At 41.2% G+C, this 18,021-nt stretch overlaps 1 protein-coding gene across 1 annotated transcript in view; it reads left to right on the forward strand.

The window, feature by feature from the left end:
* The window catches only part of NIBAN1 (niban apoptosis regulator 1), a 153,176-nt gene that overhangs the window by 108,054 nt on the left and 27,101 nt on the right, over positions 1–18,021 (forward strand). The window contains exon 6 of the mRNA XM_058700636.1: positions 14,954–15,069. Coding sequence (XP_058556619.1) covers positions 14,954–15,069 — 116 coding nt within the window. The remainder of the gene's footprint in view (positions 1–14,953; positions 15,070–18,021) is intronic.

Consider the following 18,021-nt stretch of genomic DNA (forward strand, 5'->3'; position numbering starts at 1 on the left):
AAATACACACATTCCAAAAACTTGGTACAAAAAAAGAGTATAAAATATCTCATTAATAATTTTTATATTGCTTATATGTTTTGGATATATTGTTTTACATAAAATATATTATTTTTTAAAGTTTTTTTTAAGTTTATTTATTTTTGAGAGAGAAAGCAAGCATGAGCAGGGGAGGGGCAGAGAGAGAGAGGAGATAGAGAATCCCAAGCAGGCTCCACACTGTCAGCACAGTGCCTGACGTGGGGCTCAAACTCATGAACCATGAGATCATGACCTGAGTCGAAATCCAGAGTTGGACGCTCAACCGACTGAACCACCCAGGCACCCCTACATTAAATATGTTATTAAAATTAATCTTAACAGTTCCTTTTGACTTTTATGATGTGGCACTATAAAATTTACAATTGCATGTGTGGCTTTCATTGTATTCCTACTGGACAGCACTGGTCTGGAGTCTCTTTGTGCTCCCACTTCCCCTTTCCATTACTACTCCAGAGGAGCCTTTAGAACCAGTATTGATTATTGTCTGCAGCCTAGGGACAGATTTGCTTCTGTGTGTGTGTACGTGCGTTTGTGCACACATGTGAGTGCATGCGTGCAGGCCAGAGAACGTTCAGTGGGAAGGATAAGGAACAAATAAGGACAGGAAGAGAAGTGAGCAGTTTCATTGGTCTGAGATGCCATCCACTCTCACTTAGAGTAAGGAAAGAGGAAAGGCTGAGTTAGCTCCCCACAAGGCAACTTTGCTCTTTTTTTTTTTTTTAATGTTTTTATTTTATTTTTTTGAGAGACAGAGACAGACAGAGTGCTAGTTGGAGAGGGGCAGAGAGAGAGACACAGAATCTGAAGCAGGCTCCAGGCTCTGAGCTGTCAGCACAGAGCCCAACACGGGGCTCAAACCCACGAAATGTGAGATCATGACCTGAGCTGAAGTCAGACTCTTAACTGACTGAGACATCCAGGTGCCCCAACTTTGCTCTTTTTTTAAAAACTAGGGTGAATCATTGCAACATTGGACTCATCTGAATTCAAATGTAAATACACAAAAAGCTTCTGTAACGTCAGTACAGAAGCAAACATGAAGTTTTAAGAATTATCATTGTCATTGCTTTCCTTAGTTAACGAAGGTAATTAAGAACTGACCTATATTCCAACTGGTAGTTCTGATTTGGGCAAAGGATATAATGTGTTTTGTTCTTCAGCATTTTGTAAAAGAGGAGTTTCTGGCTGAGATGGAATCTTTTAAGGGCTTTTCAGTTTAGACTCAAATACCCAAACTAGTATGGTGAGTTTTCTGGAGAACTGGAAGATTGCGTAAATCACAGTGCTTTTGTTAAATGTTTAATTAAGTGATACGAGGCAGATTTTATTTTTTCAAGGAAAAAATGGGGGGGGGGTATGTTATAGACCACACATATATGAGCATCAAAGTTAATGATTCTGTGTTTTATAGAAGACAAATCAGTGTCGCTGTAGTCTTATCATGGACAATAAAATGACAAATTTGAATAATTTCACTATTTCAGTCGCTTAATTAAATAGCCCATGTGGTAAGCCCAGTGGAAATAGCCACAAACTGAGCTGTTATTCAGGTTAATGGAAGGAGCAGAGGGGCGAGCAAAGAGACTCAGATCAGCACTGTCCACTAGAAATATAATGAAAGGCACGTATGTAATTTTTTTAAACTGAAGTATGACTGACACACAGTGTTGCATTAGTTTCAGGTGTACAACATAGTGATTGGACAAATCCACACATGAGGCTGTGCTCACCACAAGTATAGCTACCATCTGTCACGATGCACCACTGTTACACTATCATTGACTATGCTCCATAAGCTCTACCATTCATCCCCGTGATGTATTCATTCTACAGCTGGAAGCCTGTATCTCCCTCTCCCCTTCACCCATTTTGCCCATCCCCCCATTCCCTCCCCTGAGGCAACCATCAGTTTGTTCTCTGTATTTAAGGATCTGTTTCTGTGCTTGCTTTTTGTTTGTGTGCTTGTTCACTTGTTTGATTTCTTAGATCCCCCATATGAATGAAATCATACTGTATCTGTCTTTCCCTGTCTGACTTATTTCACTTAACATAATACCCTCTAGGTCCAACCATGTTGTTGCAAATGACACGATCTCATCCTTTCTTACGAGTAATATTCCTTATGAGTAACATTCCATTGTGTATCTATACCACATCTTCTTTGTCCATTCATCTACTGATGGACACTTGGGTTGCTTTCATCTCTTGACTATTGTAAATAATGCCTCAGTAAACACAGGGGTGCATATATCTTTCTGAATTACTGTTTTTGTTTTCTTTGGGTAAATACCCAGTATACCACATATGTTATTTAATATTTTCTAGTAGCCACATTAATTGTTTGGTGAAGCCCAGAGAAAGATGCATATTTGAGAGAGAGAGGTTTAGTGGGAAGAAAAGAATAAGGTGGTCCTGCAGCTGGATCCCCAGGTTAGATCTCTGTCATGAAAAACACTACCCCATGTTGATAAACTAACTGTATTTGCAGCTTATCACAAAATTACACTATTTCACAGTGAACAAGAAGACCTGAAAGCCTTTCATTTCAAATGTGATACATTAGGCCCAGAGAAGCAAAGTAACTTACCTCAACTCCCATAGACAAAATGACACCCCGTTTTGATTCCCAGCAGATAGTTGTCCCGCCATTCTGTGCTGCCTCTGTATCATTCAGCCATTTTTTCTTCGTTCGTTGGTCTGCTCAAAAGAACATTTGGTGCCAGGCACTGTGCTATGGCGTTGGGATACGGTGATGAATATGACAGTCCTTGTCCTCAAAGACATTATGGTATAGGGGGACACAAGTTTATCCAGTTGTGTCACCGATGAACCTCCAGCTTCTGATGCTTGTCACACTGTGTCAGTTGTCATGGAAAGCAGGAGACAGTAATAATACATTAAAGGACATTTGTGACAACCCTGAAAGTGCTCCAAGATGTAAGGGTTTCCCCCTCCATTCATTGGAAAGAAAACACTGGAAGGAGGCGTGCAGACCTATTCTGAGCAAACAGCACAAAGCAATACCTTTAAGGAGAGGGAAAGAAGAATGAACTCTTCAGTTCATTTACTTTACAAACACCTCTGCGTGGATCCTGAATGTCTGGACCATGGAATGTGCCATGATTTGGCAGTTGCCGGTGCTCATAAGGGTTCTCAGATTCCAAGAGGCGAACTGCCACAGGACCATTTGGACTTCGGAAAGGCAAATCTTGCTCATGGTCACGAGAGGATTGGTATTAAAAAAAAAGTTATTAGATCACCACAGATCTTCCTAAGGATAAGAGTATAACATTTCATAAAGTTTGAGCTACAAATACAAAATCCTCCATATCTCACTTTTTATTTCTTATGCATTCCCTTTCAATCACATGGGTGAATATTTACATTGCTTAATCAGGATGTGTGTATAATTTTATAATCTTGTTTTCGCAGTGAAAATTCTCTTCAAACTACTTTTCCATGATGCAGATGAGTCATCATAATCGTTATTTTAGTGACTGCATAATATTCCATTCAGTAATCTTATCAAGCTTTGCTTAAATTTGTTATTAGCTAAGTTATTAAGCAAGATGCTCCTTGGACTTTACTGAAAATAATTGTGAACGCTTCGGGTTTTCATGACAAAATTGCATATTTACCTATAAAGATCCCTTAGTGAGACATGTATGCTAATGCAGTTATAGGTTTTCAACCACCACAACAGCAAGATGCTTTCCAAGTATCTTTGGTTTGAAGCAATTATGCAAGACGGGTACACACTGTGGGCTCAGTTAACATAGAAATTCAAAAGAACTCTGTTGGCAGCATTGCCCTTTCTTGTAATAGGTCAGGAATGTAGACACTATGTGTATTGGTACCTGATTGCTAAAGTCCCCAGTTTAAAAAAAAATTTTTTTAATGTTTGTTTATTTTTGAGAGAGAGGGAGAGAGAGAGTGCAAGCAGGGGAGGAGCAGAGAGAGAGAGAGAGAGGGAGACACAGAATCTGAAGCAGGCTCCAGGCTCCAAGCTGTCAGCACAGAGCTCCACGCGGGGCTCAAACCTATGAACCGTGAGATCATGACCTGAGCCGAAGTCGGACACTTAACCGACCGAGCCACCCAGGCTCCCCTAAAGTTCTGAGTTTCTAAAAAATGATCTGGCCCCTAAGAACCTGAGGACTAAATTATAGATGGCCTCTCCAGACCTAAGGAGGAGGCCATTCAATTAACCAGTCTTACCTTCCTCTTCGGAGCAGGCAGTGCGCTTCCAGGAAGCTGTAGCTGCCATCCCTAGTTCTCAGGGAGGGAATGGAGCTTGGGGCAGTTCCGATTTTTTAGGTCTTTGGGGAAAGGTTACTGATAAGGAAACATATTTTATCCTAGACAAAAGTTGTTACAACTTCTGCTGTAGTTAGATGTTTTAAGTAAGGCGAGGCCCTTTTTGAGGTCTGTATAGGACTAGAACCTTATTTCCTGCTTCTTATTTTTACTCTCCTTTGATGACCCAATGAAATGAGTTATGTATTTATATGACCTTGGGTAATGACTTCAACTTCTTTGATTTTGAGTTTTCCATTTGCTACCTAGGAATGATTACATCTGGCTTACCTGTCTCATGAGATAGCTGTGAGACTCAAATGAGATGTAAACTGTAAGAACTTCTGACAAGTGCAAGCTGGATGCTATTATTAATCATTGGTAATGACGATGAGTGGAAAATCCCCAGATAGCATTGGCAGACGGTGCTATACTCTGTGGGTGTATCAGGCTAGGACATGATAAAGTGATGCCAGTTAACCCCAGTGATTTGTTCTCTAACGTAAACCTGGCCAAGTCCTTCCCCTGTCTGCCTTACTTGTAGAAAGCGTGCTCCCACCGACGTGGGTAAGATTACACAAGGTGTTTTGAGCTCACAAGACAAAGGTCATCCATAGACGCAGTCAGGAAGAATTTCCCTAACGATTTTGTGTGCTGCACAAATTATATAAGACCCATGTGTATAATTATAATTATAATAAGACCCATGTGTAAACAATCATCTCCAGGAATAAGAGAAAATGTCATCAAAAATGAAGGGCAAGTCTGTGGCTAGAGGAGCATCTTCCTTATTTATCTGAAAACTCAAGCTTGCTTTAAATTGTGTCCAGGCTGTGTGGTCACATTTTGCCTGCAGGGAGTAAGCCACACAACTCCCCACAAGGGCAGCGATATGCACGTGACCCAGTTTCTGTGGTCTGAGCTGAAAGATTACCCGCGCATGTGCACTGCCTCAACTGCCTGTGAACATTACATAGTGACGTCTTCCTACAATTCACGTTTTAAAGAGGAAATTAGATCGTTTTCATTTAAGTTTTGGGGCATGATTATTTTTTTTCCTTTGAGATCATTTCAGCAGGATCTCCACGAATAGTTACTAGGATATTGGAAGACCGTTCTGCACTTGCTGTCTTCAAATACGAATCTCCCCCATCTAAAGACATACATGTTTGTCCTGGGCATATAGGAAATCATTGATTGTGTTATTGTTCTCCTGGCCTGACTCTGCCCAGGTATCTAACACGGATAGGGTGACAGATCAACTCTTTCAGGCCCATGGAAAGCATGTCCAATGATCACAGCTTCAGGACACAGACCATCTTCATGGTATTTAGAGGGAAGCAAATATTCTTTCCTCCCTTATCAGGATTTTGATGACACCATCCTTACAGTTTGAAAGAGATAGGAGTGGGGTCATTTTTATTTTTTTAAGGCTTTGAAAAAACTTAAAGTAAATGGGATTGTTTATGCTAAGGAAAAGAAGGCTGCCACACAGAAGACATAGTCTATATATCAACTGAGTACCAAAAAAGAGAAAATGAGATTCAACCAGGGTCACAAGTGAGGATTTATGTCTGGACAGTGATGATTGCCTTCAATGGATAGAGTTCTAGTTGTTTGAAATGATGTCTGTATGAACCTGCCCAAAGTATTTCCTTATCCACATACCTTTTGACAGAGCTTCATTGTAGTACTATTTTTATACATCACTTTAAGTACAAGGGTTCTTTTGTGTTAAGTGAGTGAGCAGTCGGCAGAGGGGACATTTCCTAACCTGATAATGAGGGAATAAGTTCATCAAGATGCTAATAAGCATTCAAAAGTTATGGTCTTCTATTGTATCTTTTTCTTCTATGCAATTTGTGTTTTCTCAAAATCTATAGTTTATAAACCACTTGCAACAGAATTTGCTGAACAGCTTTTTAAATGCAGATTCCTAGAGCAAGATCAAGAATTGCATTTTTAATGCTTATTTATTTTTGAGAGAGAGAGAGAGAGTGCAAGCCGGGGAGGGGCAGAGAGAGAGAATCCAAAGCAGGCTTCAGGCTCTGACCTGTCAACACAGAGCCTGATGCGGGTATTGAACCCACAAACCATGAGATCATGACCAGAGCCAAAGTCAGACGCTTAACCAACTGAGCTACCCAGGCGCTCCCTCCAAGAATTGCATTTTTAACAAGCACATAGGTGATTCCGATGTTTGAGAACCACTCCCCTTATGTTGGGTAGAGGAATGGTTCTCAAGGTGTGCCCCTGTACCTAAAGCATCAGCATCATCTGGGAGCTCATTAGAAAAGCAAATTCTTGGACTCCGCCCTGTACCTTACTGAATCTGAAAAGTCTGGGGGTGGGGCTCAGCAATCCGTTTTTCTGATCCTCACCAAAGTCCGAGAAGCACGGGGGTAGAGTATGTCAATTCCCTTCAGTACCTCTTTACAACAGTAAGAAAGAGACTTATTAAGAGAGAATCTGATTCATTTGTGACACTTTGGTCTTATCTGGAACCGAGAAATCTTGGTTTGAGGTGCCTGGGTGGCTCAGTCGGTTTCGGCTCAGGTTGTGATCCCAGGGTCCTGGGATGGAGCCCCACGTTGGGCTTTGTGCTTAAGATTCTCTCCCTCTCCCCCTTCCCCTCCCCTCCTCCTTCTCTCCCCCTCCCTTTCCCCTCCTTCTCCCTCTTCCCTTCTTCCCCACTGCTTGTGCTGTTGAAAAGAGGGAAGGAAGGAAGGAAGGAAGGAAGGAAGGAAGGAAGGAAGGAAGGAAGGAAGGAATCTTAGTTTAGACAGAACTTTAAAAGGAGATTTAATCTTGCCCTCCAATATTTAAATTCCTTCCCTCCCTCCATCCCGTCCTCCATTCCTCCCTCCCTTCCTTCCCTCTCTCCCTCTATCTCCCTCGCTCTCTCCCTCCCCCTTTCCCCCTTTCCCCACTCCATCTCTCTTTTTCTCTCTCTTTCTTATGTGCCAGGCACTGGGCTACGGATTGAGGATACAGTGGTGAATGCAAACTACAGAGAAAGTTCCTGTCCTCTTGGAACTTACAGGCTAGGGGAAGGCATATTTCCAATGATTACACTAATAACTATGAAATTATAATTATTGTAAGTGCTATGGTGAGGAGGCACATGATGTTCTGAGAGTATATAAGACAGGGGTTTGAGCATGTCTGCATACCTTCTACAAGGCAGCTCAGCCCAGATGGAGCACTTCCTCTTGAGGGAGAATTCTGACACCCAGTTGGAGCCTGCCTCACTCTAAGATACATATAAGTGTTAGAAATCTGTTCCCTATTTCAGTGAAAATATGCCACACTGTACTTTGGACCATGCAGACCTGACTGTGTATCTGAATCTACATGGAACAAGTCCAGTGTTCTTTTACACTGCAGATCTTCACGTAGATGATGAAGATCTCTTTCCTCGAGGTTTTTTCTTTTCAAGGCTGTGAGACTCCTCATTTATTTGGTCTCCTTCAGAAGCACTCCACTTTTTAAAAAGATGTTTGTAAAATATTCTGCTTCTCAGCATCAACTAGAAGTGTGTAATGGTAATTTCTTAGGAGCATATCTCAGATTCCATCTATGAGTGTCCTTGTCCTGATTATGCTCCACAGTCCCATGGCCCAACCTCACCTGCCCTGTGTACAACTATCACATCACTAACTTGCACTGGGCTCGCAGTTAAGTGAAACCCTGGGCTTATCTAGCTTGCCTTTTTTGAGTAATTGAAAATGTTTTAAGGGCAGTGCCCTCAAGATTTTCCTCTAGGATGTCAGCCCTTTAACCAGCAGCCGTCACTGAGGTTGTTTAGTCGATTATGTGTACTGGCATTATCAACCAATCTAAATATCTTCAGTGTGTCAATCAAAAGCATGTAAAGCTTTAAGAATTGCCTCGCTAGAATCTAGATGCAGGATGTCTCCAACAGCCTTCTAATCTGCCAATCTAGTATGTCGGTGTGAAGGAAATGGGCTAGTCTGTCTTCACTTGTTCTAGTAATCACCACTTCCTTTTCTCTGTTGACAAACAGTCTTTTAATATTTATTGACATATCAAGAATTCATGAGATGCACTGCTTTTAATCAAATGAGGCATGCAGCCTTTTCCTATATGATTAAAAACTTCTATCAAAACATCTTCACTGGAACACCTTTCTGCCATCTGTTTGAGAAGCCATTTATATCCTCAGAGTGAGTTCTGTATCTTTGTATTTTCACCTAGAGCAACACCGTTATAACTCATCTTCAGGTGCCTGGATCTCCGTGAAGCACACATTTTTTTCTTGACCTATTCCTCTTCTCTTCTTGGCAGGTCTGTATCCACCAACGCAAATAAGATTTGGTCAGCAGATATATGTTTTAGTCTAGTAGTTTACGAAATATAATTCAGGGACTTCTAAGTAATCTTGGGGCTAGTGCTCATGAGTTATCATTTATAATATGGCAATAAATATTTGCTTAGGTCATGAATAAATTTTTAAAATAAAAACTTTTATTACCATTTCGTTAGGATGGACCCCATTCATTTTTAATTCCACCGTAGTATTTTCTTTTGTTCTGTTTTTAAGAATGTCACATTCTGTCTGGCCTTCAGTCTGCTCACTTGTTAAACGAGTGGTTGAACTAGATGATCCTATGGTATATTCAAACTCTAGAATTAAATGGTTCTAAACCTTGATAAGGAAAGGAAATTTAACGAAATTTAAAAGTTAAACCACAATACACACACATATACGTGCATGTGCAAACATACACACATGTACATGTGCATACATATCAAACTGGTGAGACCGCATCAATGTCAATTTCCTGGTGGTGATATTGTGCTATGGTTTTGCAGGATATTCCTGTTAGGAGAAATGGGGTGAAGGGTATATTGGATATCTCTGTATTATTTCTTTTAAGAACACATGAATCTACAATTACCTCAAAATAAAAAGTTCAAAAAAATTAAACCATAGACTGTATAACAGGACTTTGGAAGTAAGAGTAGGCCTTTCTTGACCACATATTAGCTTAAACAAATTATTCAACCTTCCTGAAGTCAGTTTCTTTCTCAGCCTTAAAGTGGGAATATTAAGCGGCACCTGGGTGGCTCAGTCTGTTAAGCATCCAACTTTGGCTCAGGTCACGATCTCACGGTTCCTGAGTCTGAGCCCCACATTGGGCTCTCTGCTGTCAGCACAGAGCCTGCTTGGGATCATCTGTCTCCCTCTCTCTCTGCCCCTCCCCAACTTGCGCTCCCTCTCTCTCAAAAATAAACATTTAAAAAATTAAAAACTGGGACTATTAATCCTTACCTAATGGGATGGCTGGAAGGATTATATGAGATGGTGTGTATAAACATTGGCTTATACTTCTATTGTTAGTATTCAATAAATGTTGGTTACTTGCCACTGTACTTCTTCTCCTTTGTTCTAGAGAAGAAATTAGGGCAAACGGACTTGCTGCAGCTCTCCCAGAAAAGACGACATACGACCTGAAGCTAAAGACAATTTCGAAGTATACATTAGTGACATGAACCCCATATCAGTGTAGTGAGTAATGCAATTACATAACTTTTACAGATCACCAGGCAGATCAGCTAACATGGCTTGGCGCAGTGAACCGATAAAATAAAATAACAACGCAGCTTCCAAACCCAGCCTGAGTCAGGGAGTCCCGACACAGCAGCCAGAGTCAAAATCCAGAATGACTGCCTAGGCCTTAGAGCTTTGGTGTTTCAGTTGACTCAGACATGCTGTAAATCTGTGTAAGGGGTGGGGGGGAAACAAAAGCTGGCCCCCTGAATAACTCTTCCCCAAGGGGCATAGAGAAGCTTTCTTTTCCTTGCAGAATCCTTAATCATGTCTCCCAAATAGGAGTTTTCCATGCAACTGCACAGATGCGAAAAAGGGAGAGACCAAGGAGAATAGACATGTCTTGGTCCTGAGGATGTGATAGTTGAATGGATGGCCAAGATGTCTCTCCCACATATCTTCTGAAATGTTTAGAATTTCCTAGGGATCTGTCCTTGCCCCGATCTGATGAATGTTGTTATCAGTCAGTTGGATAAAAACACAGAAAGTAAGCCCACCAAAATAGTTGAATGTTACAGAGGTGAAAGGGAGTTTGGGAACAATTATAATTTTTAAATGATTTTGGCAGGCTGTGGGGCACTGAGTTGATCACAGTAAGTTGTAATTTTTTAGGGGCAGTGTTAAAACCTGTACTTCAAAACCAAAAGCAGAAGTACGGGTTAGGAAAGGATTAAATTGACAGGGGTTTTATACAAAAAAAGTTGTAGGATTTTATGTGACTATAAGAAAGGTATGAGTCAATTGTGTGATGTATTTGTATTTTAGAAAGGAAGTTAGGGACCAAAAAAAAGGAATGTAATCTTTCTACTTTACATAATTTACACAAGTTGAAAAATACTCAGTGGGTTGTATTCAGTGTGGGCCAAATTTAAGAAAGATAGTGACTAAATGGAATTGGTTACTAAGGGGAGGAAAGAAAAGGTAGGGCTGAATTTAAAGGATCCCCAAAACTATATTGTTTAAAGAACGGTTGAGGGAAAATAAGGATATTCAGCTATTCTTTAAGAGTTGCCCTACAGAAGAGGACAAGTAAACTTGTCTATTTTGCTCTGAAAATCAGAAATGGGATTGATGAGAGTTCATGGAAACAGATTTTGGCTCAATAAAAGGAAAATTTTTCAAATAATTAGAGCAGTTCCATGACTATTTCACTAAATTGTGAGTTTCCTGTCACTGGAAATATTCAAGCTGAGGCCAGATGAGTGTCTGGGATTCTGAGGATTCTAGCATTGAATGAGAGCTTAGGGTAGGTGACCTTTAAGACCACTTTCAGCTCCCTTAGTCTGTGATTTAAGTAAGCATGAATGCCAAGGCCGCTTATGACATGCCAGAGCTACTTTTTCAACTCTTGGCTCTGATTCTGACCAGCTGTGTGACCTTCGGCTAAGAAATTAACCATTTTTTGTTCCAATTTCCTCAGCCATAAAATGAGGGATCTGGATTTAATGATATCTAAGTTCCCCGCAACTTCATAATTACAGCATGTTGGAAAAGTAGAGTTGGCGCTGATACCTGCCATTTTTCTAAGTCAGCTTACACGGAGAAGACTTAACAAGCAAAGGCCATTGTTGATTCTGGGGACCATTGGACTAAACTCTCAGTTGCTCGTTGGCAGGAGAGTGGATGATTGTGATCCTGGGATTTGTTCTCATGAGATCTGTGGCAGGAAGTTGATCAAATAACTGATAATCCGGTTTCTCTCAAACACCTGTACATTCTGGCTGAGTTCAGCGATGCCTTTGCAAAGAACTTAGAAGAAATGAAGGTCACATTACTATTGCAATACAGTTCTGTCTCTTACAAAGCACACCTTTGTTCTTCATTTCCTTAATGATCTGGCAGTTGCTGTTGAGCTTGGCTTACAATAATAAGAACCAATATCCATAAAACAACTTGCTATGTGGCAGATATTGTCCTAAAAGTTTTGTATAAATTAATTTACCTGATCAGTTTATAACCTGAAAATCTAATGATGAATCAGTAGGTTAGATCCTTTTTTCCCCTATGGACAAGGAGTAGTTAAAATGCAGTTTAAATCCATCCTAATGGTAGAGAGTCCAGAATTCAGATCCCTGCCCTCATTCTTTCAGGCTTCATTGCTGGTGTTCAATTACTATAATTTCCTGTGTGGTTCATTTGATTACTAACCCTTTTCTTCTCTGCCTGTATGAAGGTGCTTCATCCACCACTACTGTATTCCAGCTCCCCATTTTCCTCTTGGACTTCTCTCTGACTCCCACATCATTGTCTCCACATTCCATTTCTTCAGTTATTTTTTCCAGAAGTTTTTGAAAACACAACTATAGTGGGAATGCTATAGTTTGCTTTGATAGAGTAATAGAAGGTAGGAGTAGGATTTCAAATACCTCCTTTGGTTGCTGAGGTTAGTGGGGGAAGAAATAAGTAAATTTATGCTTTTGGTAAAGACATGAATTTAAAACCTTATTCTGAGGTTCGCAGGTCTGGCAGTACTCACTCCATCCAAGTACCACATTTTCTTCCATGTCTTTGTTTCCTGAGGTTGGAAATGAAAACAGCTGTTAAAAATAAGAGCTCATGAGTCAATCTTGAATCTCAGTGTAGCAATTACAGTTTCCATCTCTGTTGGTAAAGTCCCTCCCAGTGTACTGAGCTCCATATCACAGCCCCCTTGTTGTCAATTTTATACCAAGACTTTAATTTGTGTTTTCCAAGCCTCAAAGATTAAACACTAAATCATTTGCCAAACCAGAAAAAATGACCAGGAAGAAATACATCAGTTTAAAAACTTGATTCTCAGACATGCTCTTTTTCTGATTTAGAGCTCGAGCAGAACTCTATGTCAATATTAGAAATGTCAGTTACTGTCCCACATTTTTGAAGGTGGAAATTCTGGGCTTTGTGGTATCCTCACTGTGGAGAATTTTGCTTGAACTCTTTTTCATTTTAAAAAAAAATTTTTTTAAGTGTTTATTTTTAAGAGAGAGAGAGGTGGGTGGCGGTGGGAGAGGTAGAACGGGGATGGGAGGAGGGACAGCGAAAGAAGGGAGGGACAGTGGATCCAAAGTGGGCTCCACGCTGACAGTGGGGCTCAGACTCAGGAACCATGAGATCATGACCTTAGCCGAAGTTGGACACTTAACTGACTGAGCCACCCAGGCACCCCTGCTTGAAAATCTTATCAAGGCTAGCCTTGAATTGTATTTTCCCTTTTCCAAGTTCCTGAGGCTTATGACCTCGTAAATAAATCTCAATGTAGTCATCTACAGCCTATTAATTGATTGTCACCTTCTGGAGCACATTGATCCTTTTTTAGTTCAGCCTCATCCCACTTAGCAACCATTCATTCCTTGACTGAGTAATCCCATTGTCTGAAGCTCCGAATGTCCCCAGTGAATCAGCTGCCTTGAACTGGCCGATCTAATATGCCCTATAAAGGCAGATCATATACTGTTAGCAAGAGAGCTTCATGTCCTAGAGGAGAGGCTTGGAAGCAAGAGACTTGGCCTTTTCACTCACTTCATTTTGCCTTATTTCCCCTAAGATTTGATTTATTTACTGTTCTATTCTTCATTATTAGATTATTTATAAAATTTATTCCCCTGCAAAGATTTTTATAATTCTGTTATCATTGTATCCTCTAACAGATATTTTGTGCATTGAAAATTGCCTCAGTCGTTTGGGCTGCTATAACAAAAATACTGTAAGTCCAAGATCAAAGCACCTGCAGATCCAGTGTTTGGAGAGAGAGCCAAAAGCGGGGAAGAGCTCTCTTCTTATAAAGGCACTAATCCCATCATGATAAGGGCAGTAATCCCAACGTACCTTTGTGACCTGATTACCTCACAAAGGCTCTAGCTGCAAATATCATACTGGGGATTAGGGTTTCAACATATGACTTCTGGGGGACACAAACCATTCAGTCCCTAGCAGAACTTTTGCATTCGTGGTGTGATTTGTGGAATTCTGGGAAGGCTGTTGAGCCCCTGCTTCCTCGACTACGCTTAAAATCCTGCATTAAACATTACCTCTCAGATATAACACCTTTTAAAATCTAATCTGTTTGGAAGGGCAAAACCATAAAACTAATATGTGAAGTAGTATAGCATAGTGCTGGCATAGCATAGTGTATTCTGACTGGGATCAGAATACCTGAGTTCACCCACTTGCTAGCTGTATGACCTTAAGCAATTAATTAATCTTTCTGGGCTTTTGGAGCATCCGTATAGTCGACATGATAATAGCACTCACCTCACAGGTTTTTTGGGTTTTGGTTTTTAAATTTTTTTTAGTCTGTATTTATTTTTGAGAGAGAGAGAGAGAGAGAGCACAAGCAGGGGAGGGGCAGAGAGGGAGACACAGAATGCAGTCTAAAGCAGACTCCAGGCTTTGAGCTGTCAGCACAGAGCCCGATGCGGGACTCGAACTCATGGACCGCAAGATCATGACCTGAGCCGAAGTCGGATGCTCAACCGACTGAGCCACCCAGGCGCCCTGTTACCTCACAGGTTTTTGTGAGGTTTCAGTGAAATATGTAACATGTTTAGAAGAATAGTATCTTGCTATCTAAAGTGTTAGAAACTGTCATCCTTTATTTGCATAAATCAGCATATTTGACAGAAACTTGATAATAAGTCACAAAGAAATCGGAGTTCTGTTCGGGGAACTGGGAGTGGATACTGTGGATACCACAGGCCCTGTTAAAGAATGGTCTGCCTTAGTGAGGTGCTACAGTTGGAGGCATAGAGCCACTAGGTGCCTAGGTGCCCAAGGGAAACATTTATAAGAGAGAAACAAATGGGGCTAGATCTGCTTCTAGTCCTAACCAGTATGCCCAGTAACTGATGGAATTAATCAGCTGCTATGGTGGTGAGCAAGCAAGGGGACACACATCTGCAGATGAACTTTGAATTCAGGATCTGCTTCATTTTTCTGTGTCTCGTAATTCTATCCCTCATAATATTCAGGTAACACTAGGTCTCTGAGCCATGACACTCGAAGAACCATGGTAAACTGTAGAAGTATTTTTCTTTGCTAAGTGCCCTTGCCTCTTTCTTTTAGATTACATGAAGCAGACGACGTTTGAAGCCCAAGCCTTTCTAGAAGCTGTGCAGTTCTTCCGGCAGGAGAAGGGACACTATGGCTCGTGGGAAATGATCACTGGGGATGAAGTCCAGGTAACATGGGCTCAGAATTTGGGGTTCTCTTCTCTGTCTGTGTGTAGGAGGTCAGGGTCAGGGTAAATAATCACACACAAAAAAGTGGAAGATGTGGTTCCGAAGGCCGTTTCTCTCATTGTCTAGATGCATTTGGTCCACAGAGTATTGGGCACCATCTGCAAACACCTCCAGACCAGGAGCAAAACAGGACAGTATAAAAACAGGGCAACCGCAACAAGGAGCTTCCATTATTTTCTAAAAAAAATTTGTTTTAATGTTTGTTTATTTTTGACAGAGAGACAGAGCATGAGTGGGGGAGGGGCAGAGAGAGAGGGAGACACAGAATCCAAAGCAGGCTCCAGGCTCCAAGCTGTCAGCACAGAGCCCGATGAGGGGCTTGAACCCAAAGACCGCGAGATCATGACCTGAGCTGAAGTCGGACGCTCAACCGACTGAGCTACCCAGGCTCCCCTCCATTATTTTCTATTCTTTTCTTTACAAAGCATTATTCTTTCAAATGACCTCATGCTTCCAGACCACAATCCAACACGAGCAGTGTGGCATAGTTCAAAGTGTGTGATGGGGGCTTAGGTCAACCTACTTGGATTAAATCTTGCCAACTTATTTAACCTCTTTTAGTCTCAAGTTACTCCTCTGAAAAAAGAGAGTAATGATAATGTTTGCCCTGCAGGGTACTGAGCATTAAGTGAGACGTTGTTGGAAAACTATTTGGCACACGCACTTGTCTTTATTTACTGAATGATTTATAAATGAAGTCAAAGAAATACATTTTAAAAGCATTAAGACAGTTTTCTATGAGTTGTACTTACCTCTTCTAGTTTTCTATCCTCTATAGTCTGATATAATTTTCCTATGACCTTGGTTAAATGCCAGTCATGGGCTAAGCAGGTCCATTGGCTTGGTACCAGGGACGTTGTTACAAATCTCCAAGGAAACTGTGTCCATGAGGACACCAATCACACAGCTGATTCAGCCAGGAAGAGGAGAGTGGGAACGGCGTTATTTAATGAGAGGCACCCAGGGTCCAACAATGCTGTTCTTTAATTTCCCCTCATTTCCCTGAGTGCCTCTTTTGGGGGCCAGTGAAAATTTGTTATTAGGAGACCGGATGAGGCCTTGCCTTCGTATAGTCATTAAACATCTGAAGCCGAAAACATTTGATCGCTGTTCTTTATTGTTTAACCATATGACTTCTTCTTTCCCACCCACCCCTGCTTTGGTGGATTCTAAACTCATTTATTTCTTAGCTTGAGACTTATTCCAGAACTTTGGCTAACTCTTGGTTTCTGATATTTGGGGGAAGTATATCCATTCGTCAATCTGAGAGAACTAAGGACTAACCGTACTTATACCATAAAGAAAAATGAAAGCAAAAGGGGAGGCTGAAGCACTTGACGCTGATTGGCCTGCCAAATAAACCAACATATTTAGTAGATATACCAGTATTAAAATGCCTTTGTGTAATACTTTTTAATGTTCAAATCCTAATTCTGTGTGTTCATTTTATCGATCTCATGAGGTTATTAGTATTTCCAATTTCGTAAATGAGAAAACCAAGGGAGGTATATAGCAGTGAAGTGACTTGTCCAGTTTTATTCATTAAATAGCTATTGAGCCCCTCTATGCCAGGCACCATGCTGGGGCTGGTGATCCAGAGATGGGCACGACAGGATGGTCCCAGCCCTGTGCAGCTGATAGTTTCATGCTCCCATGCTAAGTGGACAGATGGCAAAGGAAATGATGGCTTCCGATTCCTGGTCCAGTGAAAGATCAGCACCAACCATGGGGCTATACCAAGTTCAACATTTACTTAACTCCTCAAGTTTAGCTATGCTATTTGCTTCATCTTTTCATTTAGAATCTCATGTCAGCTCACTTCTTTCTCGATGCCATTGAAAACAGGTACTTAATGAAACCTTTCTTTGGATTGAGTTGACTTTCTGTTTTTTTGCTTTGGGTTGATTTGTGCTAAGTGCTATAAGGTGCAAGAGAAGCAAATGACTCATCCCTTGCCCTTGCGGTGAGGCAAGACATACCTAGAAACATCCCGAGAATGAGGCAGCCTTAGAAGTGTATGTGGGTAGACATGTGGGTCTGTACATATATGGACATCATAAAGCATTGGCAGCCAGCAGTGATAGGAAGGTGCTAATTTTGCAGTATAAAAAATACCATAAGTAGGAAAGCAGAACAACACAAAACAAAAACAGAGACGAGATCAGTAAAAGCTGGAGTTATCAAGTGACCCAATAAGAAATTTTGCTCCCCCAGGAATCTGAATATCTATGGTGAAGTTAGACTCAGACAATGTGAGCGCTGGAAAGGCATTTCAAGGATTGTTTGTCCAAAACCCCCCGGTTGAAAGAATGTTCAGAGAGGTCGGCTGAAGTCACAGTGCCAGTCTGTGACAGAAAACCCATTTCGAGCCACATCAGGCTCTCCTTCAAGAAGCTGGAGAAAGGAAATGAATTCCAAAACCTTCCTGTCTGGGGCCTAGCGGGGGTCCGCCTCTCTGTAACCTCACATATGAAGCCGAAGCAGCATCTGTCCTCAGACTCACAGGAAAAAGAGGTCAGGGGCCCAGAGAAGCTATGTAGTTAAAGAAAATGGCATGACGTAACTGAGTTTGAGAATATGACATCTTCTGTTTAAATTCTTTTAATGTTTATTTAGTTTTGAGAGAGAGAGAGCAGGGGAGAGGCAGAGAGAGGAGAGGGAAACATGGAATCTGAAGCAGGCTCCGGGCTCTGAGCTGTCAGCACAGAGCCCCACACGGGGCTCAAAGCCATGAACTACAAGATCATGACCTGAGCTGAAGTAGGATGCTTAACCAACTGAGCCTCCCAGGCGCCCCTGGCATCTTCTGTTTATTTTATTATTATTTTTTTAAATATGTCAAATTGGCTTCCATACTGACATCTTCTGTTTAAAGCACTGGGTTTATTTGCA

This window comes from Neofelis nebulosa, chromosome 15, assembly GCF_028018385.1.
Source record: "Neofelis nebulosa isolate mNeoNeb1 chromosome 15, mNeoNeb1.pri, whole genome shotgun sequence".
NCBI classification, from domain to species: domain Eukaryota; kingdom Metazoa; phylum Chordata; class Mammalia; order Carnivora; family Felidae; genus Neofelis; species Neofelis nebulosa.